This window comes from Barbus barbus, assembly GCF_936440315.1.
Source record: "Barbus barbus genome assembly, chromosome: 25".
NCBI lineage: Eukaryota > Metazoa > Chordata > Actinopteri > Cypriniformes > Cyprinidae > Barbus > Barbus barbus.
This window is the reverse complement of record NC_136753.1, coordinates 9,121,879-9,138,204: the sequence shown is the minus strand read 5'-3', so window position 1 is coordinate 9,138,204 and position 16,326 is coordinate 9,121,879. Positions and strand designations below refer to the sequence as shown.

The following is a 16,326-nucleotide window of genomic DNA, read 5'->3' as shown; positions in this document are numbered from 1 at the left end:
ATCGCTTTGCCAGGGCTCAGACCAACACTTAGTACCTGGGTATACGCAAACCAGCAGAACATTTACTTATGCACATCTGCTGTGATGTGAGGTCCACGTCTGCATGCGTGGCTCAGTGTGAATCCATTAGAATTACATGCATGCATGAATACTAATTGCACCTTCATTCTAAACATTTTTATTTTAACAGACGGTTTTTAACCTGTGTGTGTAAACTCTGAGTGCAAGCATTTTCAATCAGAAATAATTATTTATTAATACGTGTGCACTTAATTTAGTGTAAAATGTGGATTCACAGGTTTGCAAAAAATACAGGATTTTGGCAGTATACAATTTGTTATTGTAAGACAGAGAATAATTAAGTGCCACACAATATTTTTTACAAAATTGTGTTATAGATCTTGTGTAGTTGAGGCTTGTATAAAAGTTGTGTTGAATTTTTACTGGTTTTGAAAGTGACACACTTGACTTAACTTAATTTGAGAACAAACTGCACATGCTTGTTTGCAGAAAGTTAATAATACAGGAGAAAACCCTTATTGAGATTTTATGCCAATTATTGTGTGCACGTATTCCATCTTTTAGAATATTCCTGATTCATTAACCTAAGAAAAATAAGAATGAGATGATGTGTGTATGCACCATAAATTTTGTCAGAAACACACTTATATGCAGTTATAAGTGAATGAGAACTATGTGGTTAATCCACTTAGTATGTGTTCTGTTATGTCAGAATTAGGTTATATAATCCGTGTTTACTCATTGAGGTCAGTTATGATGAGCAAATTGTATTGCCTGGTGGTCTCCTATCCAAGTACTGACCAAGCCAAACCTTGCTTAGATTTAAAGATCAGATGAGATCGGGAGAGTCTATGGTTGTCCATGAAAATGTAATTAAAAAAAATCCATCAGGCAAAGTCATTAATTCTCATGTTTAGCATAAGTGCTTCTAGAGTGCTTGATTCTTCAAGCAATGCTTTTGTTTTATTTCTATAACTGAGACTCCTGAGCTTTAAGTCATCTATCAACAGAATTATGTTCACCGTGAAAGCAATGCTAATGTCTCTCAAGCATTTTCACTGCTGGTAACTGCTTCAAGATGCAAAATGGTGTCAATGACCTACTTGCATTTGTACAACAGGTCACAGAGAGATATGAGACACATGAAATCTTCAATTTATTTAGTTCAAATTAGTTGTGGTGGATGACCTCAGTCACATTTGTTGGAGCGTAACACTTGGACAAAGAGGCAGATTGTTGTCTCTGTGTTATTAATAAGACAAAGAACTTTCTTTGCATGCTGGTTATAACAAGGTTCCCTCTGAAAATGTGTGACAAGACACACAGCAGAGAATCCACAATCAGATTTAAGAGGTTTTATTTTCAGCTATGAGGGACTTTTTCTTTTTTGAGATGATGTGCAAGAAATGCTGGGAGATTGATAGGAAAAAAAGGATTCATTGTGAAGATCTGTTGTGGGGGAGAGCAATTCTTATCTGACACAAAGTCTTCCTTGATAGTTTAATGACCTTTCATATTTATGACCAGCTCTAGCATTGCACTGTGATGGTAATTAATAAGGGTGGCGTTTTGAGCTATCACTGTGGTCTTGGAGAAAGTACCATGAAAACCACAGAGTTCTCAGAGGCAAGCAACTGCTAAAGAACATATTAAAGAGTATCGTGCAAACCATGCTGTAAGAGGGAGTTTTTTTCTCTTACACATCTGGTACTGCATCCAGTCTTCATTATTTAACATGTATTAATTTGTTTCAGTGCATTCTTTTTGGATGTAGGCCATTTTGCATTCAGTATGTTAGTTTTCCTTTTATTTAGCCTCAATTTCTTCAGAATAAGTTCTTAGACAGTGTTTAAAAGGAGCTGAATTATTATAATTGGCAGCTGTTCATGCTGGTCATTTCCTTGACTTACTCTTTGTCTTATCTCTTGGGAAGTATAGGGGCTCAGATCATTTTTTGAAGGGAAAGTTTATCTTAATTAGGTCTCTTGGGAGTCAAGGAGCTATCAGTTAACAGGATTCTCCGGTTTCCATCTCATTCATTTAACTCCCATTTACCTATCCAGCTGTCAGTAGAATTACAACCATTAAGAAAATATAGCTATGTATAGAGACAATTCCTGGCGGAAGGCATTTTAACTAACAATTTGAAGGTAACGGATTTGACAGGAGACTTGCATTTTTTATGTTTCCAGTGTTATTAGCATAAAATGTTGTTATTTTGTTGTCACTATCACAAAATTTTATTTTGTTTAGTCATGTCTTATCACAGCTGTAGGATGTATACGCATGTGGGAGAGTGTCTGGAACAGTTGGCCAAACACTGGTGCCCAAGGGACGATTTATTCATCAGCATGTTCACATGTGCTGCAGTACTGTACGTTATTTATTATTTAATTATAGATAGATAGTTCAGAATGAACATTCACCAGTACTTTATATATAATTTCCTTAGTAATCATGTTTTGAAAAAATATTTGGCTTGTTTACACTATTGAAATATGGTTTATCAAATTTATGTGGCAGTTATGCTGTGCATCAATTAGATGTTTTTATCACTTACTTTAGTAGCATTTATAATTTCTTGTGTCATGGCTTTATGAGAAATCATTTTTGAATGACATTGCAATGACATGATGCACTCTCACTTATAGTGTAATTTGCTGTCTGAACTTTATGGTGGTTCCAGTGGCTCCACCTTTATTGTGATTTACAAGTGGATTGTATTAGAGGTGATGTTGTGAGGTTGGATCCAGGAGCAAGTGGACACATCTGGACTAGATAATGGGCCAGCTAAACTCCCAAAATCCCCTGTGTGAGTGTTTTGAAAGAGGGTGACAGAACAACACAGGAACGAAATGAATGCTGGCTGAGTGGGTGAGCGACTGGACAGCCGTGTCAAATGAGAATCATGGTGTAGTATGGAAAAGCCACTAAGCTGCCATTGCCGTTGAAATATGAGCCTAGAATTAGACATGCCGTTCCCACAGTCAGAAGTGTTAGCTTGGTTCAGCCCAAATCTGCCTGCCCATTTTTCTTTAAGCAAGAATTTACAACAGTTTATACAACAGTATACACAAGTATAGATTTAGAATATAGAGGAAACCTATTCATACACAGTAAAATATGTTGGAGTAATGGCTGACAGCTATATGATTGAAATAATAAGGTATTTATAGGTGTTTATTTTATAACAGTTCAGGCTTTTGCCCTTTTGAAAAAAGAGTGCACTTACTGTAATTGTTTTGAACTTGTCTTCAGATTTTTTAATATAATATTACTAAAATAAAATGCCAATATAGTGTAAAAATTTAAGTTTATTTCACTTCCCAAATTCACTTATTTCTCCGTGAATAATATAGACAATTTTATGTTCATTTTGGTAAAAAGTTGTAAATATGTTTAAAAAAAATAAAAAGTCATTATCATTACATTTTGCTATATACAATTTTAGGAGTGTGACAAATTTACGATGAATTTATGATGTATAATGAAAAATAAATAATTACTTGTGCTGTCATTAAAGAGAGTAACATGTTCATGACTGTTTTTAACGCACTTAATTACACTTTTAAAAAGTGCACTTTGTAATAATGTCAAATTAACAGTTTTAGCTAAAAGTACATTTTTAATCATTGTTTTGATAATCTTTTGTTATGCTTTAAAGTACACTGATTACATACTGTAAAGTATATACTGTATTGCATAAAAATAGACTTAAGTCATGTTTAAGTGAGTCAAAAAGTAATCTTAAGTTCAACCAATTCTATTTAATATAAATGTAAACTATAATATTTTTCACAAGGGTGACATAGTTAAAACATTTCCACTAAAGAACAGTCCGATTTTTATAAGACCTAGACCTTTAAATTTCTGATCTGACAATGGTCTCCCTAATACTCCATCATCAACCCTGAGAAAGCAAAATTTCACATATTTTGCATGCTAAATTTAGTCTGATTCTCTCAGGACTTACTGTAATGTACACTTTGAAGAATTATTCCACTGTGTCTGTTTTCCCCTAGGTTCTGTAGACATGGTAATAATCACCAGTCACCATTTTTGTCAGTCCCTAGAGGCTGCAGCATGTTGATTTATGAGGCTGAACCAGTTGACTTTCTTGAACAGTGCAATTTTATCTTACATCTATTGCAAAGATTATATAATAACTGGCCCTTTTTCTAAAAGACAAATGCTATTTTAGGCACCAGTAAGAACTGAATCTTTTGAATATTTCAATTGCAAATGAAAATTTCAGTAATAACTCAATTCATTTAATTTTCACTACATTCATTTCATCTACTGTACTGATTTCCATTATTTTTGTATTTTAGCAGAGAGTGGAATCTCCCTTCTGCAAATAATTGGAAACTCTTCACCTAAAGACATCACCCAGGTTACGGGACCAAATGGACGAACTGCTTACATCTTCACAAATGATACCAACACAGAACAGATGGCACGTGCCCACCTTCCCACACCCTTCTACCGAGACTTCTCTCTTGTCTTCCATTTGAAGCCCAACTCTGAAGATGCTGGAGTCCTCTTCTCCATCACTGACTCCAATCAAAAGATCATGTACATTGGGGTCAAGCTCTCAGCAGTGGAGGATGGCAAAAGAAAGGTTATTTTTTATTACACACAGCCCGATTCAGATACATCTCAAGAGGTGGCCAGCTTTGAGGTGGAACACAAGCCACAAGAGTGGAGCCGCTTCTCTCTCGCTGTTAGTCTGGACCAGGTGTCTTTCTATGAGGACTGTGAATCTGAGCCCAATGTGGTAAAGTTTGAGCGCTCACCTGATGACTTGGAGCTGGAGGCAAACTCCAAGATCTTTGTTGGACAAAGTGGAGCTGATGACCCAGACAAATATCAAGTATGTCTAAAAGTACTCTGTATGTTGGTCACACTTTATTTTACGGTCCAATTCTCTCTATTAACAAACCATTAACTATGACTTTTGCCTCAATAAACTGTTAATTTGCAGCTTAATAATAGTTAATTAGGCAGTTGTTAAGTTTAGGTATTGGGTAGGATGTAGAATATCGTCATGCAGAATATGTGTTTTATAAGTACTAATAAACAGCTAGTCTCGCGTAGCCAGACCTTCAGACTGACGGCTGAAGGTCTGGAATCCATGGCAGCTTTCATTGGCCAAGGCCTGCCCATGAGGCCGTTTGACCGATATGTCAAACAACCAATCACAGTTCGTTTCGTTCAGCGTCACGTTTCAGGGCGTGGAAATGCCGCCACAATAACCAGTGTGTAAAACTCTCAGACATATTTTAAAGATTCTATGCCACGAACTTTGAATATTTCAAATACTTTTGAAAATCCAGCATTTAGTTGATACTAATAAGCGATCGTCATCACAGTTGTAAACACAACGGCTTTCTTCTTTCGTGAGGGGGTTTGGCATCACAGCATTTTTGTTTCCAGGCAGAACATTAATGAACATGACGCACACGTCTCCCGGAAATCCTATATAATTCAACCAATCTGATTACGACTTAAAAACTCCTGAAGTGTTTCCACTTTTGTGTGCCATATGCATCAGACGTTCAGCCAACGGTCTGTGGGCGTAACCTCTGAGGCTGAGACTAATAAACAGCCAATATGTTAATAATAGGCAAGCTAATAAGCAACTAGTTAATAGTGAGAATTGGTCCCTAAAGTGTTACCATGTATGTTTGTCTGTCTGACAAATGATCAATTGATCAGTCTATTGTCCCAGACCAATATGGTATAACTACTGTATCTATACATCCATCCGTCCAGGACAATTATCTGGGATGACATTTATGTTCATACACAACTGATACGCTGATTGATGTTAACTCTGATGTTGATGCTGTTTTTTTAGGGCATGATCTCAGAGTTGAGGGTGGTTGGAAACCCACGAGCTGCAGAGCGTCATTGTAATGATGCTGATGATGATGATGATGATGATGACTATGACGTAAGATGCAAATAATCTTAAGACTGTGTCATTCTTATATCTACATTCTTTGGCAATTTTTTACACAGACAGAAATTACTCTTCATCTTTCTCCTTTTGAATATCTTGATTGCTTACTAACTAAATGCTACTGTGGAAAATCTAAGTTAATGCTTGCTTTTCATTATTTGTAGGGTTCTGGAGAAAATGGAAGTGGAATAGATGACAGAATGGATATTAATCTTAATTTAGTAAGTATTTTTGGACATTAGTCATTGTATTTGTCTGACAAAAATACAGTGTTCTGGCAAACCCTTCTAGTAAAAAACTCTTGGTGAAAAAGCTAATTCTGAAAGTATATAAATGATATTTGTGGTTGCATATATTGATACTTACAATACTTACTACAAGACTGCTTCTGGCATATTGCACTGTGATGTGTCTATCGGATGTTCACTTAAAAGATAACTTACTATTAACTAACAAGAAACTCATTAAAGGGATGCAGTTTATATGTAGTGTCCTTAACTACTATGTACTTACATTTATATTACTATTTGCTACAATGCACTTATTGTGTACATACATGTTTTAGATTGTCTTGTCCTGTCAATACATCTATAATTACACTGTTGACCCGGCTTCTACCCCTTAAACCTCTACCACTAAACCTGCCCGTAACTGTACGCATATCCCACCTCAGTAGCAGCATAAGTGTTTTGCAATTCAACATAATTGGTACACTGCACCTAATAATTCCATATTTTATTAAGTACATAGTATTTAAAACACCTAATATAAAGTGGGACAGATAAAAAAATTAGTAACTACTATTTTTTCATACCTCCCAGAGAACTAAGAACCTAAGAGGTTTTTGTAATGTTTTGGATAATAATTACTTATGATGAAATAACGCATTACTATTGCTATTGTTGCTTTCAAAGTATAGAATTTTGTAATGATGGGTCACTTGTTTGTAGGTAATTCCAGAATTTCAGGAAGGAGAGGCTATTTTTATCTGTTGTTTGGGGCAACATCTCGGGAGGTCGCATACGATTGCGATTTCAACCTTGTAGCGGTCCTATAATCAACTACTTCAATGCCAAATTCGTCGTTGGTTGAATTGATTTTAGTGGCATAGAAAGCACTTATACTGCATAATGTATTGAACTGTGGAATTATTAAAGGGTTAGTTCACCCAAAAAAGAAAATTCTGTCATTAATTACTTAACCTCATATCATTCCAAACCCTTAAAACCAAATCTTTGGAAAACAAATTTAGATATTTTTGATGAAATCTGCTGTCTTCATAGACAGCAAGGATACTAACACGATCAAGGCACAGAAACGTAGCAAGGTCATTGGTAAAATAGTCCATGTGACATCAGGGGTTCAACTGTAATCTTACAAAGCAGCGAGAATTATTTTTGGGCGCAAAGAAAACAATAATAACATCAACGTAATCAGCGCTATTTACGTTCAGTAGAAAGCGTGCGCATGCTGAACGTAAACAGCGCTGATTACATTGATTACATTCTGGGGTACTCTCCAAAATGGCAGATGTCGGTAACTCAGGGAGAATTGTTGAATAAATTATGTTATTACTGATTTCTTTGCGCACAAAAAGTATTCTCATAGCTTTGTAAAATTACGGTTGAACCCCTGATGTCATATGGACTGTTTTACCAATGTCCTTACTACATCTCTGTGCCTTGATCATGGTAGTACCCTTGCTGTCTGGAGGGTCAGAGAGCTCTTAGATTCCATCAAAAACATCACAATTTGTGATCTGAAGATGAACGAAGGTCTTACGGGTTTGGAATGACATGAGGGTGAGTAATTAATGACAGATTTTTCATTTTTGGGTGAACTAACCCTTTAAGACAAAATAACCTGAAGTAGATGTTTAAGTAATGGTTTATCATTACTAAGTGTGACAAAACATCTACTCTGCAGATAACCTAACATCTACAAAAACATCTACAAAAAATCTGCTCTGCAGATAACCGTTAAGTGTGTTTTCTATTTCAAAGGGTTCTTTTCTGCAGCCCTTGCCTCCACAACCTGCTTCTACAGGGCGTACGCCTAAATTGGACACAGATGACCATCAGAAAGCTACAGGTCTGTGCCATTGCTATTTGATACAGTTTTTTGAGTAATGTTAGACAAGAGTACAAATAAACTGGAACTTTATAGAACTGAATTTATAGAATGTTTTTAAAAAGAGTAATTAATGTTCAGTATTAGTGATGCTTACACCGTGAACTATTCTTCTGTTGTTAGTCCTGGCTTTGGCACATACATAAATTTGAAAATTGTGGAATCTCTGAATTTTGGACAACCTATGTAAGAGCTCACAAAATATGATGCCAAAATAGGCATGCAGACAGAATTCGCTTCAAACTGAATGCAATGATAATGCTGCAATGCCATCTTGTGGACAGTATTTATACAGAACCTCGTGTGCAATGGAAAGGTTCCATGAATGTTAAAGGTTCTTAATGGAAACATCAATGTCAATAAACAACCTTCACTGAAAATGAAGCTTTGCCAACACAGGAAACGTAAATTGAAATAATATTTCACAATATATCTGCAATGTTTGTTGTAATTCTAATTAAATAGGCAGGCAAAAAAGCTCTCCTCTTTTAATTATTATGTTTATTGTATTCACTTTATATACATTATATACATGGATTCATGCATGCATGAATGAATAAATAGCTTCTAAATTTATAGGTTCCAAAGGGTTTTATCATTGTTAATTTGGATGTCATTGTGAAAAAGAAATTAAGTTTATCTGCTTCAATGTATATTAAATTCAATTTGTTGAATGTGTGCTCATTTTACCCATGTAAGTAGGAAAAAAAGATTAGGTTATTAAGTGATTTAAAATGTACTGTGCAGTAAAACCTTTCATTTTAAATTATTACAAAGTGCACGTTTTAACCCTCCGTGCCTCTTTTTATGTTTTGAAATTTTGTATTTTTTTCATTTCGTAGGAATGGGATGACACTTTGTGACTTTTTATGTGAACACACAAAAAATCGTGGACATGATCAATAAATAAATCAATAAAGTCACACTGGGCTCCCTCACAGTCAAAATGACCGACATATGAATGGGAAATACGAAAAAATACAAAAACTCAAAGAATATTTTGGTCGTACAAACTACAAATCAGACATAATGCAAACAAAGGCACACAGCAATGAAGGGGTGACACTCTGACTGTAACAAGCTTTTGCAAACGTGTGAAATAAAATCAATAATTCAGCCACAGTGCAGTAAAAAAAAAGGACAGCAAGAAAGGGATTACACTCTAAAATATCAAGAGTACAAAATCGACACACCAACTCAAATGCACACTCACTTACACACATCCACAGCACACTATTGTACACACACAGATGAAGTGGTGTGGCTGTAACAATGACAATATTGATACAGAAGACTCAAATAAGAGGTTGAAATCAGATCAGACCTAGCATTCCTAATAATTTTTTGTAAAATGTATTATTAATTCTGATGTTATGTGGAACCAAATGTTAAAATTAGGGTCAGATATAAGTATTTATGTCTAAAAAAAAACAACTAGAGTATTACATCTATATAATTTTTCTTTTATTACTCCCAGCAGATGGCACTAATCTGCCTTCAAAAAAATCAATTTTAAAGGCCTGGTTTTTATTTTAACATGAAATGCTGCTTTGACATTCACAGAGTCAAAACCAACCACCACAGATGAAGAGAAGGTACAGTTTTGTTTTGGGTTCTTTTATAATCAAATGTATTAAATGATTGTTGCATTAATGGGAGGCTAACAGACAGCTTACTATAATGTCTAAAACAGAAAAGGTTAAAGTAAATAGATTGTAGATAATGTTTTTTAATCGGATGAGGATATACAATTTGCATAGTAAATCATACATTAATTTGCTTTACGCTGTGTCCTAATCAGTTGTGACAGGATTTCTTTCTTTTTTTTCAATCATGTCGTCTTTTGCTTCCCCAGGACAATCGTGGAGAGAACAATTTGAAGGTAAACAAGATTTATTTTAGTGGTACACACACACCTTTCACCAGTGCAGTGACTGGATGATGACTTATTCCAGATATCGGCTAGGTTGGTGAACACATTGCCCATTTTTCTGTATAGGATAGTATTGGATCTGGATATCCTGGCCCCAAAGGTGACCGTGGGCCTCCAGGCCCACCAGGTCCAAAGGGCCCACAGGGGGAGCCAGTGAGTAACATGAACTTCCTTTTAGCCTTTCATTACTGTTAAAATTAATAATATTTCAAAACGTTGAGTCATAAATGTTGAGAAACATAATTTTGATGTTTTATAGGGTGAACCAGGGCAGGACGGCAAACCTGTGAGTTTTCTGGACACTGTTTGAATATTTTCTTAGATTTTGTTTATTACTTCTTCATTCTCATTTGGTGTTACTATTCAGGGCCCTGAAGGACCTCGAGGTTTTCAAGGAATCCCTGGTACTACAGGACCTAAAGGACAGAAGGTGGTTTGCAAAATCTGAATTTTCAATAATTATTTATTATTGATTATTTTTATTGACCTTACTACACATTATATGTTAAACCAGGAGTGTGCAAACTATTGCCGGTCTGTTGTGCTTTGAGATTTGAAAACAAAAAATGTGGACCATTTTTGTGACAATAAAATTTAGAATATGGGTGTCATGTGCACCTAATGAGGCATTGATAGTCATTACTCTTATAGTGAGGTTAAAGTCATCTTGGAGGTGAAAAATCATTGTTGACCAAAATTTTGGCAAGACATGTTTGAACCAAGAAAACAAAAGAAGTCCTTTGAGGGTTTGAAGGGAGAACATTATTAGGCACTGGGGAAATTAAAAATCTTTCACCAATGTCTTTGCATGGACCAATAAATAAAAAATTGTCTTTTTTGTATCTCTAGGGAGAGAAAGGGGAAGGACATCCAGGCCCTAGAGGCCCACCTGGGCCACCTGGACCTCCTGGACCCTCAATCTCAGACAGGACTGTAAGTGTGAATACATCTAGTACAGGTCTATGTGCTTGGAGCTAAAATGTGCATACAGTAAAAGGAACTACTGAGAGCCTATTATGAATTATGGGCACATTTCACACAATTCATGTGAAAGCTGTTTTCTAAACTCATACATGTAGTAACTCATACATGTTCACCAACATTTTTGTAGTGACACAAAAAACAAAGACATGGTGATGTGAACAGTTTTAAAGTTGTTTTCTTGAGTGTCCTTTTTCTGAAAATCAGCAGTTGTCACAGTATGGAAACTACCATGAAACCTGTTGAATGAGCTAAAACATCTGTGTTTTATATTCTAATGTTCCCCCTTCAGACCTATATGGATATGGAGGGTTCTGGATCATTGCCGGTATGTTTTAACAATGCTTTAACTAGCATAATTTGAAAACATTCTTCTTATTATTATTATTATTATTATTATTATATATTTATGTTTTTATAGTGTATATACTATACTATAAACCTGTATTGTATAAAGCATCAACAATTTTGATGGCAATATTTATCTTGGCAACAAACAAACTTTGCATTTCCCAATGTAACTTTGCCCTTTCACTATGGTTACCACACCACATCAAATATCATATTATAAAAATATATATTATATAGTATTTTAAAGTAATGTATTTTATTTAACTCTACTGAATATCCTAATAAATTCACCAGATATGCTGCTGTTTGTGTTTAGCTGTATATTTTTATTTTAGAGTTAAAGTTCAATATGTTCTCATTTTTTCAGCATTTATGTTGTCATCCTGGTCTACCTGGGCCTCCTGGGCTTCCTGGGCCCCCAGGACCAGACTGGCCAACTGAATCAGAATTAGGAACTGTTGAAGCTGACCCCACTGGTCCCCCTGGACAAAATGGGTTCCCTGGACGTCCTGTAAGAAATTGTCCCCTCTTCATTAATCCCATTTATTTTAAAACATTTAGTAGAATTTTGTTTGTGTTCTATTTATTCTCTTTATTATGACTCAGGGGCCCCCAGGTCGACCTGGAAAACCTGGTCCTCCTGGTCCTCCAGGCCAAAAGGTAAATATTAATATGATTTTTAAAATGATTTTAATAGGTCTGATATTAAAATGAAATCAAACTATTTCTTTTTTCTCCCTCTCTTAGGGCAACTGTGGTGATCTTGGCTTACCTGGAGTTGCAGGGGAAAAGGTAGGACAAGTGATGCTAGCATGTATAATAAATTATATGTGATGATGTGATCACAGAATACTGAAATATAACTGAAAGTCATACATTCACATATCTCAGACATTTCTATCTATGGGGCTTTTTTTCATTGGGAAGTTAATATTCACTATATTGTTATTTTTTCTCCCTGTAGCAAAGCTCTGCTTTCTCTTTTTTCTCCAATTGGTTTCCTTCCTGGGAGACTAGTGAGGCACAGGTATTCTAAAATCATGCATGGCTAAACACTAACTGAATTGGGTTTGGTGTGTCACAAGAACTTGATGAATGAAAGTGTTATTTTTAGTTCACTACAGACAACTTTTCATCATCAAAACTTTGCCTACCAGTCAGTGAGGGCTAGTGAATTGATCAAATCAGACTTATGCTTTAGCGATACAAACTTTCTGTTTGACTCTTCTACTTATGTTTTTAGCTCTTGTGTGAGGCTTGCTTGTCATTTTCATGCATTTATTTTTACAACACTGACAATTGAGGACTGCTCACATAATCTGCATCACTCTGTTTTCTTGAGTGGCATTTACTGTAGTTCATGACGTCTCTCTAAATAAACTTATAGCATGGCATGGCGAATTATTGTAATTGGTCTGAGATATTTATACACTGCTGCTGCAGCTGTTGTTAATGGATGCAAAACACGGCTTCGCTAAGCTCCAAAACTTTTAAATTGTTTGGAGTGCATATAAAATTGGCTAAGTCATGTGATTTTAGCAAATGAGGCTTTAGTGTGGTGTATTTCACTGTGTTTAAATTGTGATTGTTCTATGGGATGTTGATGAAGTGAACCCATAAACCTGTGTCTAATAGATTATTTTAACTGATCTTTAAGTTTATAATATATTGTTGACTGATTACAATAAGAGCACCTATTACCTTTAATTTAGTCAACTAAAGACATTCAACTTAAGCTTCTTTTTTTTTAGAACACTTTCCCATTCCCTTCTCTTTAGGGTCCACAGGGCTCATCAGGAATTACAGGACCAAAAGGTATGCCAGGGCCACCTGGGCCTATGGGACCTCAGGGACCTGCAGGACCACCTGGATCCCCTGGACCTGCCTTTCAAATTACTGTAAGTTACTTCATCTTTGAAGTTCAGCACCTTCAAGGCTTTTAATCTCAGGACTATTGCAAGGGCCGTGCAGTCACAGGAGGCCTAGAACTTGATCTGCCATGTCCACTGTGTTTTCAGGCTGATGGGAAAGAAAAAGAAGTTGATCTTCAATACATTCCAGGAGTCATGGGGCCACCAGGTCCACAGGTAACTATAAACTGCTGTCATATTAATATCACAGCAACACAGTGCTTATTCCACCTTATCCCTGTTGTTGTTGTTTTTCTCTAAAGGGACCTCAGGGGATACCTGGACTACCAGTGAGACTATGACTTATATGTTTATAATGTGATATCCAAGTTACAAATTACAATGTACATTACACCTACGTGGGAGAAAAGTTCATTCTCTTTTCTTGAAACTCTGCAGGGAAAACCTGGTTTACCAAGTATTCCAGGTCAGAAAGGTGAAGAAGGTCAAAGAGGACGAGAGGGAATGCCAGGGTTAGATGGCTTTCCAGGGAAAATAGTGAGTGAAAGATCACTAGCATGAAGATCAGCTTTGAACACCAATATTGCAATTTTAAATAATTTCTTTTTTACAGGGGCTAAAGGGGGAAAGAGGATGGAAAGGTGAAAAAGTGAGTATTCATTTGAAGACACTTAGCTTAGAAGTAGGATTGCTGGTTCTCTCAGCCGTCAACAACAGTAATATTCAAGCCAGTTCAACCCTGCAACTATTCTGTGGACCTAAGCAATAGATTTATAATAATATATTTGTCTTTAGGGTAATCCTGGTCGTGCAGTAGGGCCTCCAGGACCGCCAGGGCCACCAGGTCTTCCAGGACAAGTTATCTATATTAATGGCAGTGTAAGTGTTATCATACAGTAAACCCTCAAAGGACATTGTATAACTCTGTAACATTTTACTGCTCCTTTACAACAAACAATGAATGACTTAAATGACATTTAATTTCAGACAAATGGAGAATATGGAAGCCCTGGACCACAGGTGAAAGGAACTGATAAATAATAGTCATTATACTGTAGCTCTTTATTATGTAAAATATCATGCAGTTAAATACAGAATATCCTGTGTAATTATGATTTACTATTTAAATATTATAATGCATATAGAACCACATTCAAAGCATTGTGTTTTGTTCTTGTTTTATTAGGGTACACCTGGTATAGCTGGTCAGGCAGGATTCCCTGTAAGTTTTTAATGACTTGTAATTTTGTTGTAAGTCTCGTATTTTATATTTTGGATAACATCAGATACTACCAGATCTGCACCTTTTATTTAAATGTTAATTTTACACTTAAAAGATCAATCAATGGATTTATCATGCTCTCCCAGCTATTTAGGTGCCAAGAACTATATATGTTCACAAATTACAAAGATTGGTCTGCACTCTAAAAATTGGTTTGTTAAAGCATCAGATTTAAACTTTATTTTATTTTTTTACATCTTTAAAGGGACCAGTGGGTCCAAAAGGTGATCAGGGGGAACCTGGACTACCAGGAGACTCTATCAAGGTAATACATGTATGTTTTGGTAAAACTTTATTAGGACAATACACTTTAGAAAATCAATTAAAAATCAGGGGTATTCCACCAAATATTCTGAACTCTTCCTAAGTTAAAACATTAGCACTGTGTTGTTTAAAGGGGACCTATTATGCTCCTTTTTACAAGATGTGTATGTGAAGTTTTAGCTCAAAATACCCGACAGATCATTTTTTATAGCTTGTTAAAATTGCCACTTTTAGGGTGTGAGCCAAAATGATCTGTATTTGAGTGTGTTGCTTTAATGCAAATGAGCTGGTGCTCCCAGAGAAGAGGATGGAGCTTCAAGAGCTCAGCTCCTGCATTAGAAGTGCTAGCCGTTGCAAATAAACATTCCCCCATTAGTATAAGCCTGTTATCTTTACAGAAAACATACTCCATTTCAAAGTCAGTCATCTGATTGTACTGTGCATAATAAATTTGTGTTTATAAACTGCACAGACAGGGAGCACAGTGCGATAAAAATAACATAGCATAAGTCCCACTTGTGATTATGAGCTCAACCAACTCAAGCGATCGACTCACATTGCTTTCATATGCAACTTTTAACTACCACATTCCTATTCACGATCATTCATGAAGACAGCACCAGTGAGAACAGACAGAGACAATGGTAGCTTTAGCATCATTAGCATTACAGAAGTGCCAAGAAGCTCTTTCAGAAGGGCAATGTGTAAAAACAAACGCGTGATACTTACTTTGTCTGGAGCTGACGTTCACGCACAAAGTGTTGGTATTGATCCCTACACGTATTGGGGACTTTACCGATTTTTTTCCGGGATATTTCCTTAGACAATAAAACTTAACCACAGTGTCCTCAGCGGCTCAGATGGAGGGAGTCTATGGAGACTCCTATGTTCGTTAGTGCTTCCCAAAACACAACACCTGAAAAGCCTCTTTGGCGCTGACATTGTATATTTCCAGCAGCTACAGTAATCAGTAACGTTCATGGCGGAGGCGGACCACAGCTTCTCACTCTGTGTCTATGCTTATAGGGCAGCGTCACAAATGGGTGGGACTTTTTCCCCTCGGTGACGTGAACAGAGGGAGAATCTGAAACTGCTTGTTCTGAGAGACTGTTTATGATTTTTTTTAGATTATAATTAAATGAGTGGGTGGATTTTTACCATTATGGGCTGGATGTTTTCACACACTGCGGCCACACAACTGTGTTAAAACAAGTGATTTTTGCATAATAGGTCCCCTTTAAAAATTAATATGAACTTGTTTTTTTTTTGCATTTTATGAGGTCTGAAAATACTTTTTGTTATTTTGACCAGTTGTCATTTTCTGCAAATTAATACTCCAAATGACAACATGTTTGGAATTTGGGGAAAATGTTGTCAGTAGAATAAAACAAAAATGTTAATTTTACTCTTTAATTTTAATTTAACCCATACCTATAAATAGTAAAACCAGAGAAAATTTTGCAGTGGTCTCTTAATTTTTTCTAGAGCTGTATATACGTATATGGGAACAGCTGTGTTTAGAAGATAT

General features: G+C 35.9%; 1 protein-coding gene across 6 annotated transcripts in view; it reads left to right on the top strand.

Annotated features, from left to right (window-relative positions):
* col18a1b (collagen type XVIII alpha 1 chain b) overlaps positions 1 to 16,326 on the top strand; it is a 39,306-nt gene that overhangs the window by 14,817 nt on the left and 8,163 nt on the right. For 3 of the 6 annotated variants that reach the window (XM_079377120.1, XM_079377118.1, XM_079377116.1), the window contains exons 2-25: positions 4,353 to 4,894; positions 5,882 to 5,977; positions 6,151 to 6,207; positions 7,990 to 8,077; positions 9,680 to 9,711; positions 9,972 to 9,998; positions 10,116 to 10,202; positions 10,309 to 10,335; positions 10,417 to 10,479; positions 10,899 to 10,982; positions 11,323 to 11,358; positions 11,749 to 11,892; positions 11,988 to 12,041; positions 12,129 to 12,173; positions 12,346 to 12,408; positions 13,160 to 13,279; positions 13,400 to 13,468; positions 13,555 to 13,581; positions 13,691 to 13,789; positions 13,866 to 13,901; positions 14,048 to 14,131; positions 14,240 to 14,272; positions 14,439 to 14,474; positions 14,740 to 14,799. In XM_079377120.1, coding sequence (XP_079233246.1) covers positions 4,353 to 4,894; positions 5,882 to 5,977; positions 6,151 to 6,207; positions 7,990 to 8,077; positions 9,680 to 9,711; positions 9,972 to 9,998; positions 10,116 to 10,202; positions 10,309 to 10,335; positions 10,417 to 10,479; positions 10,899 to 10,982; positions 11,323 to 11,358; positions 11,749 to 11,892; positions 11,988 to 12,041; positions 12,129 to 12,173; positions 12,346 to 12,408; positions 13,160 to 13,279; positions 13,400 to 13,468; positions 13,555 to 13,581; positions 13,691 to 13,789; positions 13,866 to 13,901; positions 14,048 to 14,131; positions 14,240 to 14,272; positions 14,439 to 14,474; positions 14,740 to 14,799 — 2,009 coding nt within the window. The remainder of the gene's footprint in view (positions 1 to 4,352; positions 4,895 to 5,881; positions 5,978 to 6,150; positions 6,208 to 7,989; positions 8,078 to 9,679; positions 9,712 to 9,971; positions 9,999 to 10,115; positions 10,203 to 10,308; positions 10,336 to 10,416; positions 10,480 to 10,898; positions 10,983 to 11,322; positions 11,359 to 11,748; positions 11,893 to 11,987; positions 12,042 to 12,128; positions 12,174 to 12,345; positions 12,409 to 13,159; positions 13,280 to 13,399; positions 13,469 to 13,554; positions 13,582 to 13,690; positions 13,790 to 13,865; positions 13,902 to 14,047; positions 14,132 to 14,239; positions 14,273 to 14,438; positions 14,475 to 14,739; positions 14,800 to 16,326) is intronic. The other 3 variants (XM_079377121.1, XM_079377117.1, XM_079377119.1) reach the window with 1 other exon arrangement.